The 18,757-nt window shown below is 38.8% G+C and overlaps 1 protein-coding gene across 4 annotated transcripts in view; it reads right to left on the bottom strand.

Annotated features, from left to right (window-relative positions):
• The window catches only part of Rundc3b (RUN domain containing 3B), a 137,664-nt gene that overhangs the window by 42,629 nt on the left and 76,278 nt on the right, over nucleotides 1-18,757 (bottom strand). For all 4 annotated transcript variants that reach the window (XM_060373886.1, XM_060373885.1, XM_060373884.1 and 1 more), the window contains one exon: nucleotides 4,145-4,313. In XM_060373886.1, coding sequence (XP_060229869.1) covers nucleotides 4,145-4,313 — 169 coding nt within the window. The remainder of the gene's footprint in view (nucleotides 1-4,144; nucleotides 4,314-18,757) is intronic.

The following is an 18,757-nucleotide window of genomic DNA, read 5'->3' as shown; positions in this document are numbered from 1 at the left end:
ATAGTCTGTGCTGCCCTCTGTTGCCATGTTGATGTTCATGGGCCAGACTGATCCCAAAGACCATATTGGTGTCAATGGTCCATGCTGCCACCAAGGGCCATGATGGTCTCTATGGCCTGTGCCATGGCAGAGGGCCATGTGTGTGGTCTGTTCTGCCACTGGAGACCATGTTGAGGTCCATGGCACATGCTAATGCCAGAGTCCACGTGAATGTTCATGATCGGTACTATCATGTGGAAGTCCGTGATCTGCTCCTGCTGACTGTAAAGGGCAAGGAAGCTACTTTTGCAGTGGTGCTGATGACTGCAGACTCAGTGTGAAGCAAAGTCAGGGAACGCTCCTGTGAGAACCCCTACCCCAACCCACCCCCTAAAAACGAAACAGCCTAGATGGTAAGCCATTGAGGGAACCTCTGAAAAATTGTGCTGATGATGAAGTGTAGCTCTCCATGACTGGTAGTTTCTGGCAGGCGTGTGGGTGGGGAAAGACTTGGTTTCCTTCAAGGGGCTGGTACTGGGAGTTCGACCCAGTGAATATATGGGCAACTCAAATTGGACTTGTAGGGTTTTTGTTTTCATTTTCTGTTTTTTCTTTTCTTTTCTTTTCTTTTCCTTTTCGAGGAGGGGTAACAAGAGTGAGGGGCCAGACCTAGTAGGACTGGGAAGTGAGTATGACTGGGGTGCATTATATGAAAATTCCTGAATAATAAAAATACTATGTTGGAAAAAAGGCAGACAACTATGTGCTAAGGCAATCAATGCATTTTCATAAGTAATATTTCATAAAACTGCTCACAGAAATTAACATCTCAAATATTTAAATTAAGATACAAAATTTACAAGAGAAGTTTCATTTTTCTAACAAAATTAGGAAAAGTTTGACAGAAACTTCTAAAACTTGTCTGTTATTTTTTTAAATTTTTTGTCTGTTATTTTTATGCTAGTTATTAACAAACGTTAATTGTTCATATTGACGGTGTCACTGGGATTTATACGTGCATATCTCTACTCTCCCTCCCTTTCTCTCTAACTCTGTGGTCACTGGGCAAGCTTTCTACCATCTGAGCTACATACCAGCCTCCTTAGTTACCTTCTGAAGTGCTGGTTCAGGGGTCACCTGCTACCTCAGCTTAAGCTTATTTGGGAAAGACTTTTTTTCTCTGAAGGTTAACTTTGGGAGGCCCAGGAATAAAGGCTGGCAGTTGTTTTTCTCCCATCTGTCATATACACTATTCCATGCCCTCCTGGCTCTAAGGAAAGGTCTATTCAATGCGAGTTGAAGCTCCTCAGCTTTTCAGTCTTCTTTGTTGCTGTTCTGGACTTTTGCCAGTTATCCATGTCACAAAGAGGTTATTCTCTGCCCATGTCTATTTGGGGCTATAAATACCTCCTGTACCTGGTTGTCCATGTGTTTCCCAAGCTTTGGGAAATTTTCTATTTCACTATAAGGGTTTTCTATATCATTAGCCTCTTTTCTATGTCAAATCAGCATATACTTATGGTTAGTCAGTCTCTCTTTCTCTCTCTCTCGATATATATATGTGTGTGTGTGTGTGTGTGTGTGTGTGTGTGTGTGTGTGCGTGTGTATTCTATCTACAGATCTACCTACCTTTAGTTTTTAATGATTACATACATATGTGCGTGTGTCTTTAAGCCTTGATATTTTCTCTTTTGCTTGATATTTTCTCTTTTTCTCTATTGGTGAGGCTTCTAACTTCATTTTAAAGACTCTTATCAAACTTCCCCTTCCCCCTAAAATTTTTCTGGGCTTTGTTTCAGAATATATTTTAATTTTTGAGACAAAAATCTAACTATATAGCCCATGATAGCCTGAAATTCACTATGTAGCTCAGGGTGGTCTCAAATCCAATAGTGATACTCCTGCCTCAGTCTCCTGAGCGCTGAGATTAAATTCATGCCAAACTACGACTGCTCACTAAGTAGTCTTTTTTTTTTTTTTGCAAAATATATTTATTTATATTTATTCTTTCATGAAATCAGACATTAATAGCCAATGCATATTTACATTCTAAAACATTACCCAGTTTAGTGACAAAGAATTCAGTGCAAATTAGAAACAGCTTATAGACTCAGATCTATACAGAACACCAAAAACAATAGACTTACTAAATTAAGAAGGAAACACAATTATAGTTATTATATTTTCCCTCAACATAACATTTTTAGTGATTAGTTGGAAATTTCACATCATGTACGCCAATCACACTCATTTCTTAGTCCTCCCAGATCTGCCCCTTCCCCCACCCTTCCATCCAAAAAAGAAGCAGCAAAAATAACAAAAATAATAATAAAATAAAATAAAGCCAACCAAAAACAAAACAAAACAGAAAACATTAGGTATTCTTTAAAAACATTCTTTTAAAAACCTTTGGTATGTTTTTCACTTTGATATCTTTGGAACTTTGGAATCAATTCAAGAGAATTATGAAATTTTTAAAAAATCATGCCCTTTTGCACTAATATCTTCTGTTTATACACTGAATTTTGTCAGGGAGCATCTGCTGAGATGGGTATTTGTCTGCTTTTATTATAGTTTTAGAACAGAATGTCTTGTAAAGGCTCATTCATTGAAGACATGGTCCCTGATACAGCCCTGCTCAGGGAAGTTTGGATTATGAGGAATTGAACCTCATTAATGAGTTTTTCCATTCGTTTACAAGCAAATCGGGTAAGAACTCTCAGAAATCAACAGGCAAAAGTGCATGGTGCTCAAGCCTGGTCACTTATGTTCAATCCCTCAAGCCCATAGAAGGAGAGAACCTACTCCCAAAAGCTGTCCTGACTTCCACATGTATGCTCTGGCATTTGCATCCTGTGTGTGTGTGCACAGACATGCATACACACACAACAAATAAATAAAAAATGAAATCTTTAAAATAAAAATGAAAATTTCCTCTCTACTAAAGTGATGGGTTGTGTGGACAGGAGCAGCTGCCACTGTCTTTCTCTGCGACTAGTTTCTCTCCATGTTTCTTAGTTATGTGCCCTAGAGTAAGATCTGGAGCTGGCACACAGTCCCTGCAGGCTGATTCTGGAGACACTTGCTTTGCATACTCCACAGGGTGAAGAGGGTGCAATGATGCTATAGGACAGCAAGAGCCGTAGCACTATCTGTGATGGCCACTCGGAGTGTTGTGGGAGGCTAAGAGGTTGTAAGTCAACAACAGGGTTGGGGCACATGGGTCCTACCATTCACTGGCAATGCCCAGGGCTGCAGTGCTTCAAGACTCATCTCTTGAGCAGAACCAACAGTCTTAAAGGGGAACTGAGTACAGTTCCCCTCCCTGTCACAGACAGGTTTCACTCTGAACAGAATTCTCAGTCAGTTTATTTCACATAATCTCCCAGAGGACCAGGCACAATTATGTTTACTGTCAGTTCTTGGAAGCAGGGTGCAGGGCCCTTTGATTCCCACAGCAGCGAGCTCAGACAAGACTTTTTCAAAGTAGCTTCCTAAATATATGCTGGGAAGTGCTGAGAAATTCTCCAGTGCTGAGTCATCCTGTTCAGTCTGGGTCTCTGTGTTCCCCCTGTACTTCTGCACAGTGCTGGTATCCAGCTGTGCTCACTGGGTCTCTTCCTCTTTCACTTCCAACTTCGAATACCGCCAACGCTGGCAGGTTATCCCACCATCAAAGGGCATGGATTTCTCCAAGCCACGTGCAGGATGCTAAGCTTCACTGTTTTCCTACAGTCATATCTTGGAGCAGCTTCTCCTCTAGCGTTTTACTGTTGTTTTGTGGTGTTAGGGATCAAATCTAGTGCTTTGTGCAATGCAAATGCTCTGCCTTTAAGCTATCCCTACTCAGCCTTGGTTTTATTAAAATAGGGTCCTGCTATGTAGCCTTACTAGCCCCCAACTCTCATCCTACTGTCTGCTCCTAACTGTAGGCTGCCTCCATGCCTCGCCTTCTCCGTTGTTTTGAGTCTTTTAGTGGGTTTCTGCTGGGTACCTGTAATCTGCTGCCTCAAATTTCTATTTTTAAATAAGATTTCAATTCAGAAATAAAGGAGAGGCAGCAGTGAGTACAAAATATTCTTTAGTTAAAAGATCTTTGAATAGTGACAATTTAAAGACAAAATACACAGCTAAATAAAGTGACTTTTGACAACTTATAAATACCTTCTGCTCCAGGGTGAGCTGATATTTTTGCCTTACTCTCTTGCACTTGTTGAACCAGCTGTTGTCATCCATGATAAGAGGTGGCCCCACATTCTCTGGAGTGCTGCTGTCACTGTCACTGCTCCCGAAAGTCCTGAGCTCCTCCTCATCACTGCTAATGCTATCAGAACTGGGAAGAAGAAAGCAACATGGCATGTCCCAAGTTGATTCTGAGAATTAACACTTCTGTTTTGTAAGCACTGGTGAGCAAACTCAAAAATAGTTAGTGGCAGAGATAGAATTATAACAATTCTACTATAAAGACTTAAGTGTCTTGACAAAATGGCAAGCTAGCATGGCCTGTTGACTTCCTTGTCACAAAGCCAAGTCTAGATCACAACGCTTAAAGTGAGATTTTTCAAATCCAAAGTGTTAACATAAAACACGTGAGCATGCCCAAAGAAGAAAAACAATTATCAGAGAACATGAGAAACTCCAGATAAGTATGAATGGTTTTGTAGTGGGATTCTTTTATTGCCGTAAGCAATGGCTCATCCATTCTCTACAACCAGCAAATGATGGTGGACACAACAAAGTCAGCAAGAGCAGCTCAGTTTTGTCAGAGAGAAGGTGACAAGTTTAGAAAAGCCAGTTACTCCTCAACATTTTGTACCAGGACACGTGTAGAAACAGAGAGAATGCCCATCAGAATCCATATTTAAAATTCCGCATGATACGTGTATAACAGAAACAAACAAGGTAAGGTGGAAAATGAGAGAAAAGAAAGGAAGTAGAAAGGAAAATGTTGACTATCTGAATCAAGGTTTGAAATAGTGAAAAAACAAAGCTGAAAATTAAAAACATAAAAAGTAATGTCATCTTCCAGTTCAAGAAGAGTATTAAAAGATATTTAAAAAAATTAGTTCTTTAAACATCATTAATATACAAATCTTGAAAATGTTAAACTAATTTACTAATAGAATCAGAATTATTAATTCATTAATAGAATCAGTAAAAAAAAGAAAATTTGAACATTCATACAACTATGAACAATATTAAATTAGTAATTTAAAACAATTCCACAAACAGAGAAAGTCTTTCCCAGAGAAGTGCATACTGGTTGCTTATCAATTACAAATGGTTAGCCTTAAAAACATACATATGTGAAAGATTATATAGGCTGAGCAGGTTTACTTAGAAATACCTATGTATGTATATATATATATATATATATATATATATACACACACACATATATGCATATAATATGTTAATAAAAGAAGAGGTCATGAATTTAAAAGAAAGCAAGAAGGGGAATATGGGAAGGTTTGAAGGGGGTAAGGGGAAAATGGTATAATTATAATCTCAAAAATAAAAGAAATAAAACAATTTCCACAATCATATAAATATTCTTATAAGGCTAAATTTATCAAATGTTCAAGACATTTTAAATTTTCAATAAAGCTTTGGATAACAAAAAAATCTTTCATGATACCACCTATATAACTTTATTTAAGTCAATATTATAAGAAAAGTCAATTTTACTCATGAATGCATAAAAAATAAAATACAACACATGTACATAAAAACCAAACAAAATATATAACATGGAATACAATAAATGGTTTAATAGATAACACACAGGCTGGAGATGTGAATACATGAATGAGCATAAGCTTAGTATTCATGAGGACCTGGGTTCAATCACCAGCTCCAGAATAAAAGCAAAGAAACAGAGTAAAAAAATTATGCTATAAATACTCCTCTAAGATGTTTCAAAGTGTAATCTTGTTAGCTAAAGTTAGTAAAGTGGGCATTGTAGCTGTAGTAACTGTTAATGTCTAGGTATTAAGAAGAAAGGGAGAAGGAGGAGGAGAAGATGACAACAAAATAGAGGAAAATGCTACAACAACCAATCTGAGCACACAGTAAAACAAACCTAGACACAAAGGCACTAGGATTACTTGAGCCCAGGGAGCAAGGCCAGCCTGAGCAACATCTGACAACCTGTCAGGAAAGGCAGGTAGGGCAGCAGGGAGAAGAAGAGAGAGGAAGTGAAAGAGAAAGAGAGAGAAAAATAAGAAGGAATCCATGTGAGGGAGTAAGGTGGAAGAGAAAAAACAAGACAAAACAGAAAGCCAAAAACCCCATAACAAAAATAATAGACTTCATTCAAAAGCATGTCAAAGGTTAGCATGAATGAGCTAAAACTATTTACTAGGAGTGAAACTACTACAACTATATCCTATACTTATAAAATGAATCTAAAACACATTTTAAAGTGCCGCTGAAAAATGTTGGCAATGCTGTTATGATGACTCAGATGGTAAAATCTTTTCCTTTTGTAAGCCTAACGACTTATTAGATTCCCCGGACCCTGCTGAAGAACAGAACTCACTTCTGAAAGTTGTTTTCTGACCTCCACATGTATACTGTGGTACACACACACTCACACACAAACACACACCAAACACAACCATACTATTTATGAGTTAAGTAAAACTTTAGAGGACATGAAATGATTATGACATTATAATAAGCATTAAAATATAATGTTCAGGTTATTGGTGGCAATAACCTAAATATTCTATTATGTAAGGGACAGTAGGGATCAGATTTTTGTCTGGGTTATTTACAGCTTTTTCCTCAACAGCTAGAGCAAGGCCTAGAACTTAGTAAGCTTTCAGCTAGTAGTGCTTTATCTGTTATCAACCAGTGACCACTCTCCTAATCTCCTTGTTCCTGTGTGTGTGTGTGTATATATATATATATATATATGTATGTATATATATTCTACAATATTACTTCAGTAGAATATAAGATAACTACATGTGTTAAACTCATAATCTTTTACAAGTCACTCACTAAAAATATTACTTTTTAGTAAATCAACCCAAAGTCTGAGAACAAGTTTGCTCAATGAGCAGTTGTCCTTGGGTCATATGCATTAATTTGACAAGTAAACAATTTAAAAATACAATCAGGCAAGGCTTCCAGTGGAAGTATTGGGCCACCAACTCAGCCACAAAACCTTCCACCTACAATTTGTCCTGCCTGCAAAATGTGCTGAGCTAAAGGTGGCACAGAGCTTGTGGGAAATAAAGAGTTAAAAAAACACAATCAGGGCTGTTGAGATGATTCAGCAGGTAATTGCACTGGCCACCAAACCCCATAACCTGAGTTCCATCTGCAGGATTCTCACATTAGGAGAGGATAACAAACATCCCTTGACTTCCATGCAAGGGCCATGACGTAAGCAACTGCACTTCTTTTCTTTTTCCTCCCCATCTTAAAGACTGACAAGATAAATGTAACTAAAACACTAACATTAAAAAAGGAAAATGAGAATGTGGAACCCTCTTCAATACAGTAGTTCTATTAATAATCAGGAAGATAATTATGTAAGGATATTAAAATGTTTAATTTTTTTTTAATAATTCAAATACATTTTAATTCCTGAATTTCCGTCTGACCACAGCTTTGATGACAATTTCCTGCCTTCATAAGAACAGAGTTGCTTACGGTAGACATTGTCAGGCATCTTCCACTGCAATTACAACTTTTTATTGTTTATTCTTTTTTTTGTTTCGTATTACCTACATCCTTGTCAAGTATTGAGGAAATGACTGTCTACAAGAATAGAAAAGGAAAGATGATAGTAAGAAAGTTCTTTCTAGGGTCAGGCAAGAGGAGAAATACTTAGAGCACACAGTTTTCCCCATTTCTTCAAGCAGTACACATATATCTCAATATTTTATCATTAATTCTCTTAAAAAACACATCAGGTACCATTAGCAAGTTCTTTAAATGAGTAGTCATCCAACAAAGGAAGAAAATGAGATTAAGTTGTTTGTTCAAGGCCACCCTAATAAGAAACGGTGTTCTCCAGTAGACTCTTGACAGTATCTTACTCTTTCAATGTTTTAATGACCAGAGCTACAAGTGTTCAAATAATTTGAGTGACTGGGAAGTAAAATATAGGACATGGCAGGGGCTGGAGGGAGGAAAAGAAGGAAAAAATGACATAATTATACCATAAAATGTAAAAATAAGTAAATAGAATAATTTAAATAGGGTGTAAGTTTATGGAAACTAGGAGAGTCTGTAAGTTTTGGTACAGTGTAGTTAATAAGTTACAATTTTTTAAGGTATACTTTTAGTTTAAAAGACACAGAAATTCTTCAAATATTTCAGCAGAAAATTCTATTTAAGAATTTCAAAATCAGGATCTGGAGAAATGGCTTAGTAGTTAAGAGCTCTGACTGCTCTTCCAGAAACCTGGGTTTTCAGCACCAACATGGCAGCTCACAAACTTCTTTAACTCTAGTTCCAGGGTCTCTGATGCACTCTTCTGCCCTAAATACTCAGCAGACACATGCTGATAAATTATCCACACACACGCACAAAAAAATAAATAAATAAATAAAAATAATCTCAATATAAGTATCTTAAAGAAAAAATATTTTAGGAATTTATGTTGAAGAATAAGAATAAATGGAATTTTAATACAAAAAGATATTTTATTTAATAGTAATACTTTATATTTAAAATTATTAAATAGATTCTTATTTAATATAGGACAGTGATTCTTTTATTAATTAAATTTTAACAGACATATGGCAAATATAGAGTATAAGATATTTAACCTGGTAAGCTTTGATGAAATATCTACAAGTATTATCTCCTCCAAATATTTTTAATCTTATAAACACTAGAAAAAAATCTAGAAGATGTATTATTTAACTGTCTTGGCATATCTACTGCACATCTGTGCCAAGCACTATTCTAGGCACTGAGGACAGATGAGTGAAGCAAAACTAAAACCCTTGCCTTTTGTCACTGCAGGTGAGTGAATGCAACTGGAGATAATCGTATCAAGCTAATTAAGCCAGTCTTGGAGACAAATATTGAAATGTTCTCTCTCATATGTGGTTTCAAGAAAATAATGTATGCGTATATGGAAACATAAGTAAAACTGTGTATGGTAAGAAAAGGGGACAAGCTTGAGGGGTGTGTGAGAAAAGGCAGAGTACAGTTGTGTGTGGGCTTTATGCTCAAAGAGTAATGTAAACCTGAATAAAAATTCTTACACCTTCAATGGCTTTTTTTGAAGTTTCTAATCCAGTAGAGGGAAACAAGCAAATAATATAACCAATATTAAGCAAAAATGAATAGTGTGAAAAGTAGTTCCGGAGGAAAGGCACAGAGCGTGGGTGGGATGTTATTTTAGGTGGGAAGAGCAGTGAAGGCTTCATGAGTAAGGTGGTATTCAGCAAAGCTTTAATATAAGTCACGAGAGTGTTCTGACATCACGGTATGCCACCATCACTGTTAACAGAGCTCCAGTTCCTATTTCCATCTCTAAGACTTAGAGTGACCAAACGGGCCACTACTTTCCCCAAGTTTACCTCTGACCTCATTCTAACTGCACACAAACTGTTGGTCCATTTACATTCTCATCTCCTGTAATTAAGTCTAGAAAAATGGTAGAAACGACTGAGAGACTGTGTTCCCAGGTAGAGGGGGGACAAGACTCAGACACCTAGGGACAGGCATGCCTGGAATACTCAAGAATCATGAAGCACTCCGGAGCTCAGTGGGGAAGGGCAAGCAGCAGAAGATGAGGTCCCAGATGTAGTAGAAACTAAAGCAACCAAAAAGCTTTGCCTTTTACTTTGCATTACTCTGAAAGAAGCTAATAGAAATTTTCTAAAGAGGAATTAAGTGATATGACTCACCAGTCAAAAGAATACTCTTGTTGTTTGGTCAAGAATAAACTATAGCAACCAAAGACAGAAGGCATGGAGACTATTGCTAATGTCCAGATGCAGGTTAAGGTGGAGTTGCTAAGACTTGCTGATGGATGTTATGTAGGTGATGGCAGAGACAGCCGAAGAATAGCTTTGAAGCAACTATAAATGATAAAACTTTTATATTAAGAATGAAAAACCTAAAAGATCAAAAGCCCTGTGTAGGAGAAATTAGGGGTTCAATTTAATAATGACATATTTGAGGTTAAGAGCACTGGTTCTTCTTCCAAAGGTCCTGAGTTCAACTCCCAGCAATCACATGGTGGCTCATAATCTTCTGTAATGAGATTTTGTGCCCCCTTTTGGCATGTAGGCAGAATACTGTATAAATAATAAATATTAAAAAAAAGTTTGAATAGGTCAAGAGGAACCATGGCAAAAGGTCTGAGAAACTGCTGTAATAAAAAGAGGGGATAGAGGACAGACACAAATAAGGATAGTTTTCTGTTTTTCAAGATGGGGGAAATTAATATATTTATGCTTATATTGTTGTGATAAGTTAGACTTGGTGAGTTTCTGCATAAACAAATTTGGAGCCTCATTAAAAAAGGCTCTCTAGCTGGGAGGAAGGAGCCTCAACTCTACTTGTTTACTTATTTTCATCCATAGTTCCTGGCTTATAACACCCGTAGTCCTTGTTTTTTCCTAAGTTATTAGAACAATAAGGTTAATGTTATTTGGCCTTTTGTCCTTGGCTCCTGAAGTAGTTTTGGAAGAGCTTCAGAGCAATAAAGATGAAAGGCTGGATTCTAATACTGGGCACTGGGAATCTCAGAAAACAGAATCATGGGTCTCTGTCTATCTGTCTCTCCCTCCTCCCCTCTCTCCCCTTATGTTTCTGTCTCCCTCCCTTTCACTCCATTCATCTATTACAGCTACTAGAACATCTCTTCCTTAAAGCACACAATAGAAGCTAGTTACACCTCAACCCTTCCTTGCCTTTTCTCTTAGAACCAGTCATCATGCAATTCTCTGACCTACCTTGTCTGATACCATCCTGTTTTAGATGAAGGCTTTCTCACACCTGGGAGGAAGGAGTGCTTCACAGAAAGGAGTTGAATTATAAGAAATGCAATTGAATTATAAGACACCAGCTGCTGTCTACTGGTGCAGACTACAAGCTGGTGGAGAAAAAGCCCCTACATTTCTGGATCATCAGAAATGATCTGGGTTGCGACTGGGTAGCAAGAGAGCTTGTTTTCCAGTAGGTCTTTAGAGTTGTGAAGTGTGGGAGGAGCTAGAAAAAGGGACAGTGAGGGAGAGGGTACAATTGCTGGGGCAAAGACATAATAGAAGGGAGAGGATCAGATGGAGCACACACGTCAATGGGCTGGTAGCACAGAAAACGGTTCATTAACCACACTCAGAGGAACAAGAAGACAGAGAACTGGTGTGGGGGGTAGAGGATAGACAAAGATGTTTAATAACGTGTGAAATCAGACTTGGTCTGACTCAGTAACTGTATGTGGAAATATACCTCTTCGGGAAATAATCACATTTAAAGAAAAGAATGATAAGCTGCTGTTATCATTCTGTTTAAAAGTAAAAACTGAGGCCAGAGAGATGGTTCAGTGGATAAAGGTACTTGCTGTAGAACCTGAACTTGAGTTTAATCCCTATGGTCCACACAGTGGAAGAAGAGAACTGACTCTGGCATGTTGTCCTCCATATACATGCTCTGACATACACAGCCACACACATATGTATACTATGTGCTCACATGCATGTGCACGTGCACATACACGCACACACACATGCACACACACACGTATGCATACACAGACACATGCATGCACACACAAAGTGCCAATTTTGAAAATCAGTGCAAAGAAACCTAAACCCATGGCTGGTGGCAAAGCCTGTAATCATGCTATTTGGGAGGCTGATGCGGGAAAATTTTAGATTAGGGGCCAACCCAAGGTACAGAGTGAGATCGAGGAATCATTCTGCCTTAGTCAGCTGTATGATGTGATCATAAGTTTGAAGAACTATACTCAGTAAGAAAAATGGTTAACATACTATCAAATAGCAGCTTGATAAAAACAACCATTTTCTCACTGGTATACAACTTGAAACACTAAAATAAATATGTAATATATTTTAAGATGTTTTCTATTTACTTATTTCATATTGTAGTTTCAGAAGAATATACCTTCATTTAAAGGCATTTCAATTAACATTGTAAAATATTCAACTTTTCCAGCAATCAAAACATAATGATACAATTTTCTTTTATAAAAGTGGCTACACTCTTAATACTTATTTGGAAAGAGTAAGAAGCGGGCATTCACATATATAGTTGATATACTGAAACAGAAATGACCTCTCTGAATGGCAAGTTTACAGTATATTTGTAAAACTTTAATAATACATATGCTAATTAACCTAGTAATTCCTTTGTTAGGAATTCTTTTAATGTAAGAGAAAATCCTGGTTTTGTATAAAATGGTAAACATTGTATAAGCATGTTTGCCATAAAACGGCATGGAGTAATTAATAAACATACAAATAAAGTCCAAAAGGCAAACATAACTACTAAAATATTCCAATTTAATACATGATTTCACATAAGGACATTTTAGGACATGGATAGTTGTTCTTCCATAGTTTTAAAAGGAGAAAACAGTATGTGTGTGTATTATTTGTATCCTTATTAAGAAAAATGTACCTGAGACTAGAAAAGAGTAGAAATGCTTCTTCGAACAGCTGTTTCTTGAGGGTAGATTAGTGTCAGAATCATTCTTTCTACCTTTCTGTATTTTAATTTTCCTAGGTGAACATGTCTTATTCTCTACCTAAAAGCGGCAATGTGGAGGAGGAGAGATTCTCATGACTCTGGCTTCAGTGTGAAGTGTCCACACAAGCCCCAGTGTTGGGTTCATGTTGTGTGTGTAGCTGGTGAGACTGCTTCTGGATGACACAGGCACCTCAGGAAGGTAGAGACCTGTGGGAAGGAGGTTCCCACAGTTTGAAGACTATATGGCTCCCTGTTTCCTCTCTTTCTGCTTCCTTTTGTTGAGAAGTGGCTCTGTCACCTTCTTCTGTCACCGTGAGGTTCTCCCCAAGAGCTTGACACTGAATGACCACATGCTGGGCCTTCTGAAAGGGAGAGCCACACACACCTTTCCTGCTTTGATTAAGTCAGATAGTTAGCCATAAAAACAAGAAAATAACAAATGTAGGTGTCTTTTAAAAGTTAAGATTCTTGGGCTAACTTTGGGGAAGTCTCTCTTCTACCTGTGAGGAGATACTGGCAGCATAAATAAGGCTTAGGTGAGTGAGACTGAGAAAAGATACACTGAACTTTTCAGGAGCAAACATTTCCATAAGAAGGAAGAGAAGGAGGAGTTAGATAGAAGAGAGGGAAGAATTAGGTGGAAGTTAGAAGCATTGGCCAGGGGCTCTCGGGTCATCTCCCTACCTGGAAAAGAGAGAGCGGCCATGTATGGGACATTTTAAAGAGATTGCCACTGCTAAGAGACCTTCTGTGAACTGCACTTTGAGGAAACTCAGAGCAAACATCATGGGAACTTCCACTAAAGCCAGGCCAACAGGATACTTCCAGTTCGAGGGGAAGAAACTGAGAACCAGTGAGGTAGAAACCTAGAACAAAGTCTCCAGGATGTACAGACTCAGATCCCAAGCAGCATATCAACAGACACATGAAGGATCTTGCCAGGGTAGAGCAGCAATCACAGCCATACCCATGAACCCAGGACTGACACCCAGGACCCATCCCTACCAAGACAGCTCTAAGGTGGGGCGGGTGTTCTCAACTATGCTCTTAACACACCACCCAGAGGAATGACCGGCATCTGTGAGCTGACCTGTGAAGAAACCATTCACTGTTTGCCAGAATCTGAAATTCAGTCTTAAGAAGGGAGGGGTGTGTCAGGCATCTGGAAGCCCAAGAAGAAAAACTGAGAGATACGAAACTAAAATCAAGAACGAGCTACACTACATTCATATTCTCATCTCCATCAAGCTCTCTCCCCTGTTCACTTGTTCCTCCTTTACTTAAGAGTTAATGACAGAGCCAAGCACAGTGGCGCACACCTGTGATCCCAGCAGAGACAGGCAGATCTCTGTGAGTCAGAGGCCGGCTCAGTCAACAAGGTGAGTCCAGGAAAGCTAAGGCTACATAGAGAAACCCTGTCCCGAAAAACAAAACAAAACAAAAAGTTAATGACAGTTTAATAGCCACACTCTATTCTCTCCTCCTCTCTGCCTCCCTCCTTTCTTTTGTTTTCTTTTATTCCTTTCCCTCCTATTCTTTTCTTTTTCGTTTTCCTCTGGATAGGCTTTCTCAAAGAATGGAGGGAAAACACTGTGTTTTGGGGGTCTCTGTGAGCTGGAACTGTTTAAGATTCGATTGCTATTTCTTTATTTCTTTTTTTTTCTGTCTTTAGCACACAAACTACCTCACCTCCCCCTACCGCTGCCCCTACCATTGCTCGTTCCACGAACATTTCCACCATCATCTTCTCTACTCTCACTGGAACACTGGCTATCTATCCTGATGTCCTGAATACCAGTCTAGCAGAGGAAATGACACCTCAACCCAACTAGAGCATCGATCATTAATAATACTTCCACTAAAAGGGCAATTTTTAAAAAACTGTATTAGTTACTTTTCTGTTGCTGTGATAACACCACACCCAGAAGAAGAAACTTAAGAAGAAAGTTTATTTAGCTTGCAGTTCTTCTGAGTCCATAATGACAGGGGTGGCATGACAGGAGGTCATTGGAGCTAGAAGCAAAGAGCACATCTTCAGTCACAACATGAGGCACAGAGAGTATATTAGAAGTGGTACAAGGTCATAAACTCTGAAAGCCCTGTCTTAGGGTTTTGTTGCTGTTATGAGACACCATGAAAACTCTTATGAAGGAAAACATTTATCTGGAGCTGGCTTACAGTTCAGAGGTTTAGTCTATTATTATCATCACAGGGAGCACGGTGGCACACAGGCAGACATGGTGCTAGAGAGGTAGCTGAGAGTTCTACATCTGGATTGGCAGGCAGCAGGAAGAGACAGTGATCCACTAGGCCTGGCTTGAGCTTCTGAAGCCTCAAAGCCCATCCCTACTGACACACCTCCTCCAACAAGGCCACATGCTCTCCAATAAGGCCATAATAATGCCACTCACTATGAGTCTATGGGGCCAATTTCATTCAGATCACCACACCCCACTTTAGTGACATACTTTTTCCAGAATGGCTCCGTGTTGTAAAGTTTCCATAACTCACCCCTGCTGACACACACACACACACACACACACACACACACACACACACACACCAAACAAACAGCACCACCAACTAGGAACCAAGTGTCCAAATACATAAGACTACCGGAATACATCTTATTAAACCACCACACTCTTACTCCTTGTCCTCCCTAGGCTCATAGTTATATCATAATCCAAAATGCATTTAGTTCAACTTTCAAAGTCCCTATAGTCTTTAACAGTCTCAACACTGCTCCAAAGTCTGAAACTTCTGAGACCTAAAGTAATCCCTTAACTATGAATCCCTTATTGAATGATAAATCAAATCATATGCTTCCAGCATAAAAAAGCAATATATATTTCTATTCCAAAGGCACCTAGGGCCTAATGAGGAAAAGCTGACCACAGGAAGACCAAAACACAGCAGGGCAACTATTAAATCCTGTAGCTCCATGTCCTCTACCAAGGGACAGTCCCTCCAGCTTTGCTGATGGCGATACACAGCTCCCTGTTGGCCTAGCTCCACTCTCTGTACTCAGCTCTCCCTGGCAGACATTTCACAGCTCAGGCATCTCCAAAGTGCTGTGGTCTCCACTGAAACCCAGGCTTCACACAATGCTGTCTCAGGATGCTCTTCTGACAGTGACAATAGCACTGCACTAGTCACTTGCCTGGCCTCTGAAACTACACAGAAAGAATACAGAATGCTTTGCTTTTGTAAATTTCATGTGTCCAAAGCCAGCACCATGAGAATGACACTGCGAAGTTCAGGTGCCAACTTGGGATAGATGCTTGACTCTTTTTTTTTTTTTTTCAATGCAGTTTATTCACGAACATTGAACAATCCTCGGACCCCGGGGAAAGCCAGCCCACAGCTTAAATAGCCTCTGGGTAGCCAACCCAGGCGTGCCACGGGGCAATGCAGATAGGTCCACATACTCTTAAAACACCTTAGCAGCGGTTCTTGTATGTTGAAACAATTGCTTTCTAGGAACAAGAATCACTTTGGGCTTTCTCTTTTCACAAGTTGGAAGCTTAACTGGGTAGAGTTTTGTCCTGCGAACACCATTCCCATTGTTCTAGCGCAGAGCAGGAGACCTTGATTTAATGGTGATTACCTCCTTAACAATTTCAGCTTCTGTTTCAGCACATAGCTTTGCTATAAAAGAAAGCTTCCTGGTGCTGTTTTTCACTCCAAGCTGTATGTTTTGTATTTCTTTCTGGCCTCATGCTCCTTCTCACCATAGAGCAGTGAAAGTGTTATCAGCAAAAACCATACCATTGACTCAGTATTATGTGCCCTTGAAACATCCTCCACCAAAAGCTAGTCCATTACTTCTAAATTTAGCTTCAAGTAAGTTCTTAAGACAAGGCAAGAAGGTACTCAGACTATGCCAAATATCATATAGATGGCCCCAAGCATTGCTGTTAATTGAGGTTCCCCTTTGAATTCTCAAGAACCAGACCTCCCCGTTCTGTGTTACTCTCAGCATCTGTTTTATAAGTTCCTACTAGAATGGCTAATTAGTTTTGTTTAGAGCATTCAACAACTCTTCTCATCTGACATTTCAGAGTCTTCCACATTCCTCCAAAGAACAACAGTCAGATTCTTCTCAGCAATAACCCAACTCTCTAGTACTGACTTCTGTGTTAGCTCTTCTGCTGTGGTGATAAAATATCATCACTAGAAGCAACTTAGAGAAGGAAGAGTTTGTTTGGGCTTATGGTTTAAGAGTTAGAGTCCATAAAGTCCAGTGAGGAAGGCATGGTAGCGGGTGGCCAGAACAAGAAGCCAAGAGATCTTATCTTCAAACCAAAATATGAAGCAGAGAATTGGAGGTGGGGTAAAGCTATAAATTTTCAAAGCCCTCCCTAGTAAAGCTATAAATTTTCAAAACCCTCCTACAAGGTTCTCCCTCCTAACGACTCCATGACCTCCCTACTAGTGCCACCCGCTTGGGACCAACTATTCAGATATGTGAGCCTATGTAGGACGTTTCTCATTCAAACCACCGAATCTACCAACAATCCAACCTCAGATGTATGAGTCCCAGCACAATGACTACAGTGGAATAAAACTATAGAACATATATGGGCTCATGGGGACACACTGAAGTCCTGGATATAACAGGAAGACAAGAGAAGAAAATAAAAGGTATATAAATAGGAAGTAAGAAGCTCAAGATAGTTATTTATACAACAGACCCTGACGACACAACCAGAAAACTCTTAATCTAATAAGCTACTGTCAGCTTTTCTTTGGAAGCCATAGACAGGCGTTCTTCGCTCCAGAGGGGACACAGCTGTGTATCAAAGTGCACGTAAACCAAAGTCCCCCTTGATGAAACAATGAATTTATTTGGCTTCTGTACAGAGCACACATGGCAGGTCAAAGTGCACATACACCGAAGTCCCCCTTGATCAAACAATGAGTTTATTTGGCTTATGTACAGACCACACATGAGGAGATATTTACACTGTAAAATTTCGTCCACCTTGGACAAACACATTGAAAAAATGAAGAAAACAATCACAATTGTCTCAAAAAAAAAAAAAAGGAAGAAAGAAAAAGGGAAGTGAAAGCCGTCTACAATGAAAACTTTTCTGTACTAAAGAAACTAAAGTAGAAACTGAAAGATGAAAAGGCCTCCCCTGCTCATGAAATGAATTAATATTGTGAGAATAACTATTTTAGCAAAAGCAACCTATCAAGTTAATGGAATCTCAATCAAGATTTCAAAACCATTCTTCACAAAAATAGAACAACAACAAAAAACCTTAAAATTCATATAGAAGCAGAAAAGACCCTTGATAGCCAAAGCAATCCTAAGCAAAAAACATAATGCTGACATTACCATCATATCTAAGTTATACCATTGAATTATAGTCATAAAACAGCACAACTGGCACAAATTCAGACTTGTAGTGCAACAGAATAGACAGCCCAGATATAAGCCATCTGTTGCCATCTGATTTTTGACGAAGATTTAAAAAGTACATATATTAAGAAGACAGTTTATTCAACAAATGGTGCTGGAAAATACATCTGTAGAGTATGAAACTGATCCGTGTATAGAAAACAATTCCAATTCATTGTAGACTTAATAAATACCCAATGCCCTAAAACTCTTAGAGGAAAACACATTAAGAGATAGCAAGTACTCCTGAATATGTTGCCAGTTGCATAAGAAATAATGTCAACTGTTGTCAAATGGGAGCTCATACAATAAAAAAGATTCCACACAGCAAAGGAAACAGTTAACTGGCTACTGTACAGTGGTTTCTTTGGAGATTAAAACCTTGTATCTTAGAGGAAAGGTCCTTAAAACACTGGGAGTTAAAGGGAAGCTGAAAGACTAGGAGAGTCTAAGGAAAAATGAAACATTCCATCCAACAAGAAAGCTCATAAAGCATAGGAAATAAACAACTCCATAGCTTCAGGAAGTCTCTGAAATTGACCAGCTTCATTAAGCTCCTCCCTCCCCAAGCATAATATAAGCAGCGTGGATTGATGAGAACATTCTCCAATGAGACTAGCTGTTTAAAAGAGGTACAGACCAGCCAAGCCATCTAAAAGAATTAGAGAGAGGTTGAG

The sequence above is a fragment of the Meriones unguiculatus genome, chromosome 21, assembly GCF_030254825.1.
Source record: "Meriones unguiculatus strain TT.TT164.6M chromosome 21, Bangor_MerUng_6.1, whole genome shotgun sequence".
Taxonomy (NCBI): domain Eukaryota; kingdom Metazoa; phylum Chordata; class Mammalia; order Rodentia; family Muridae; genus Meriones; species Meriones unguiculatus.
Note: the sequence above shows the minus strand (reverse complement) of the source record. Positions and strands in the feature narration are given on the sequence as shown.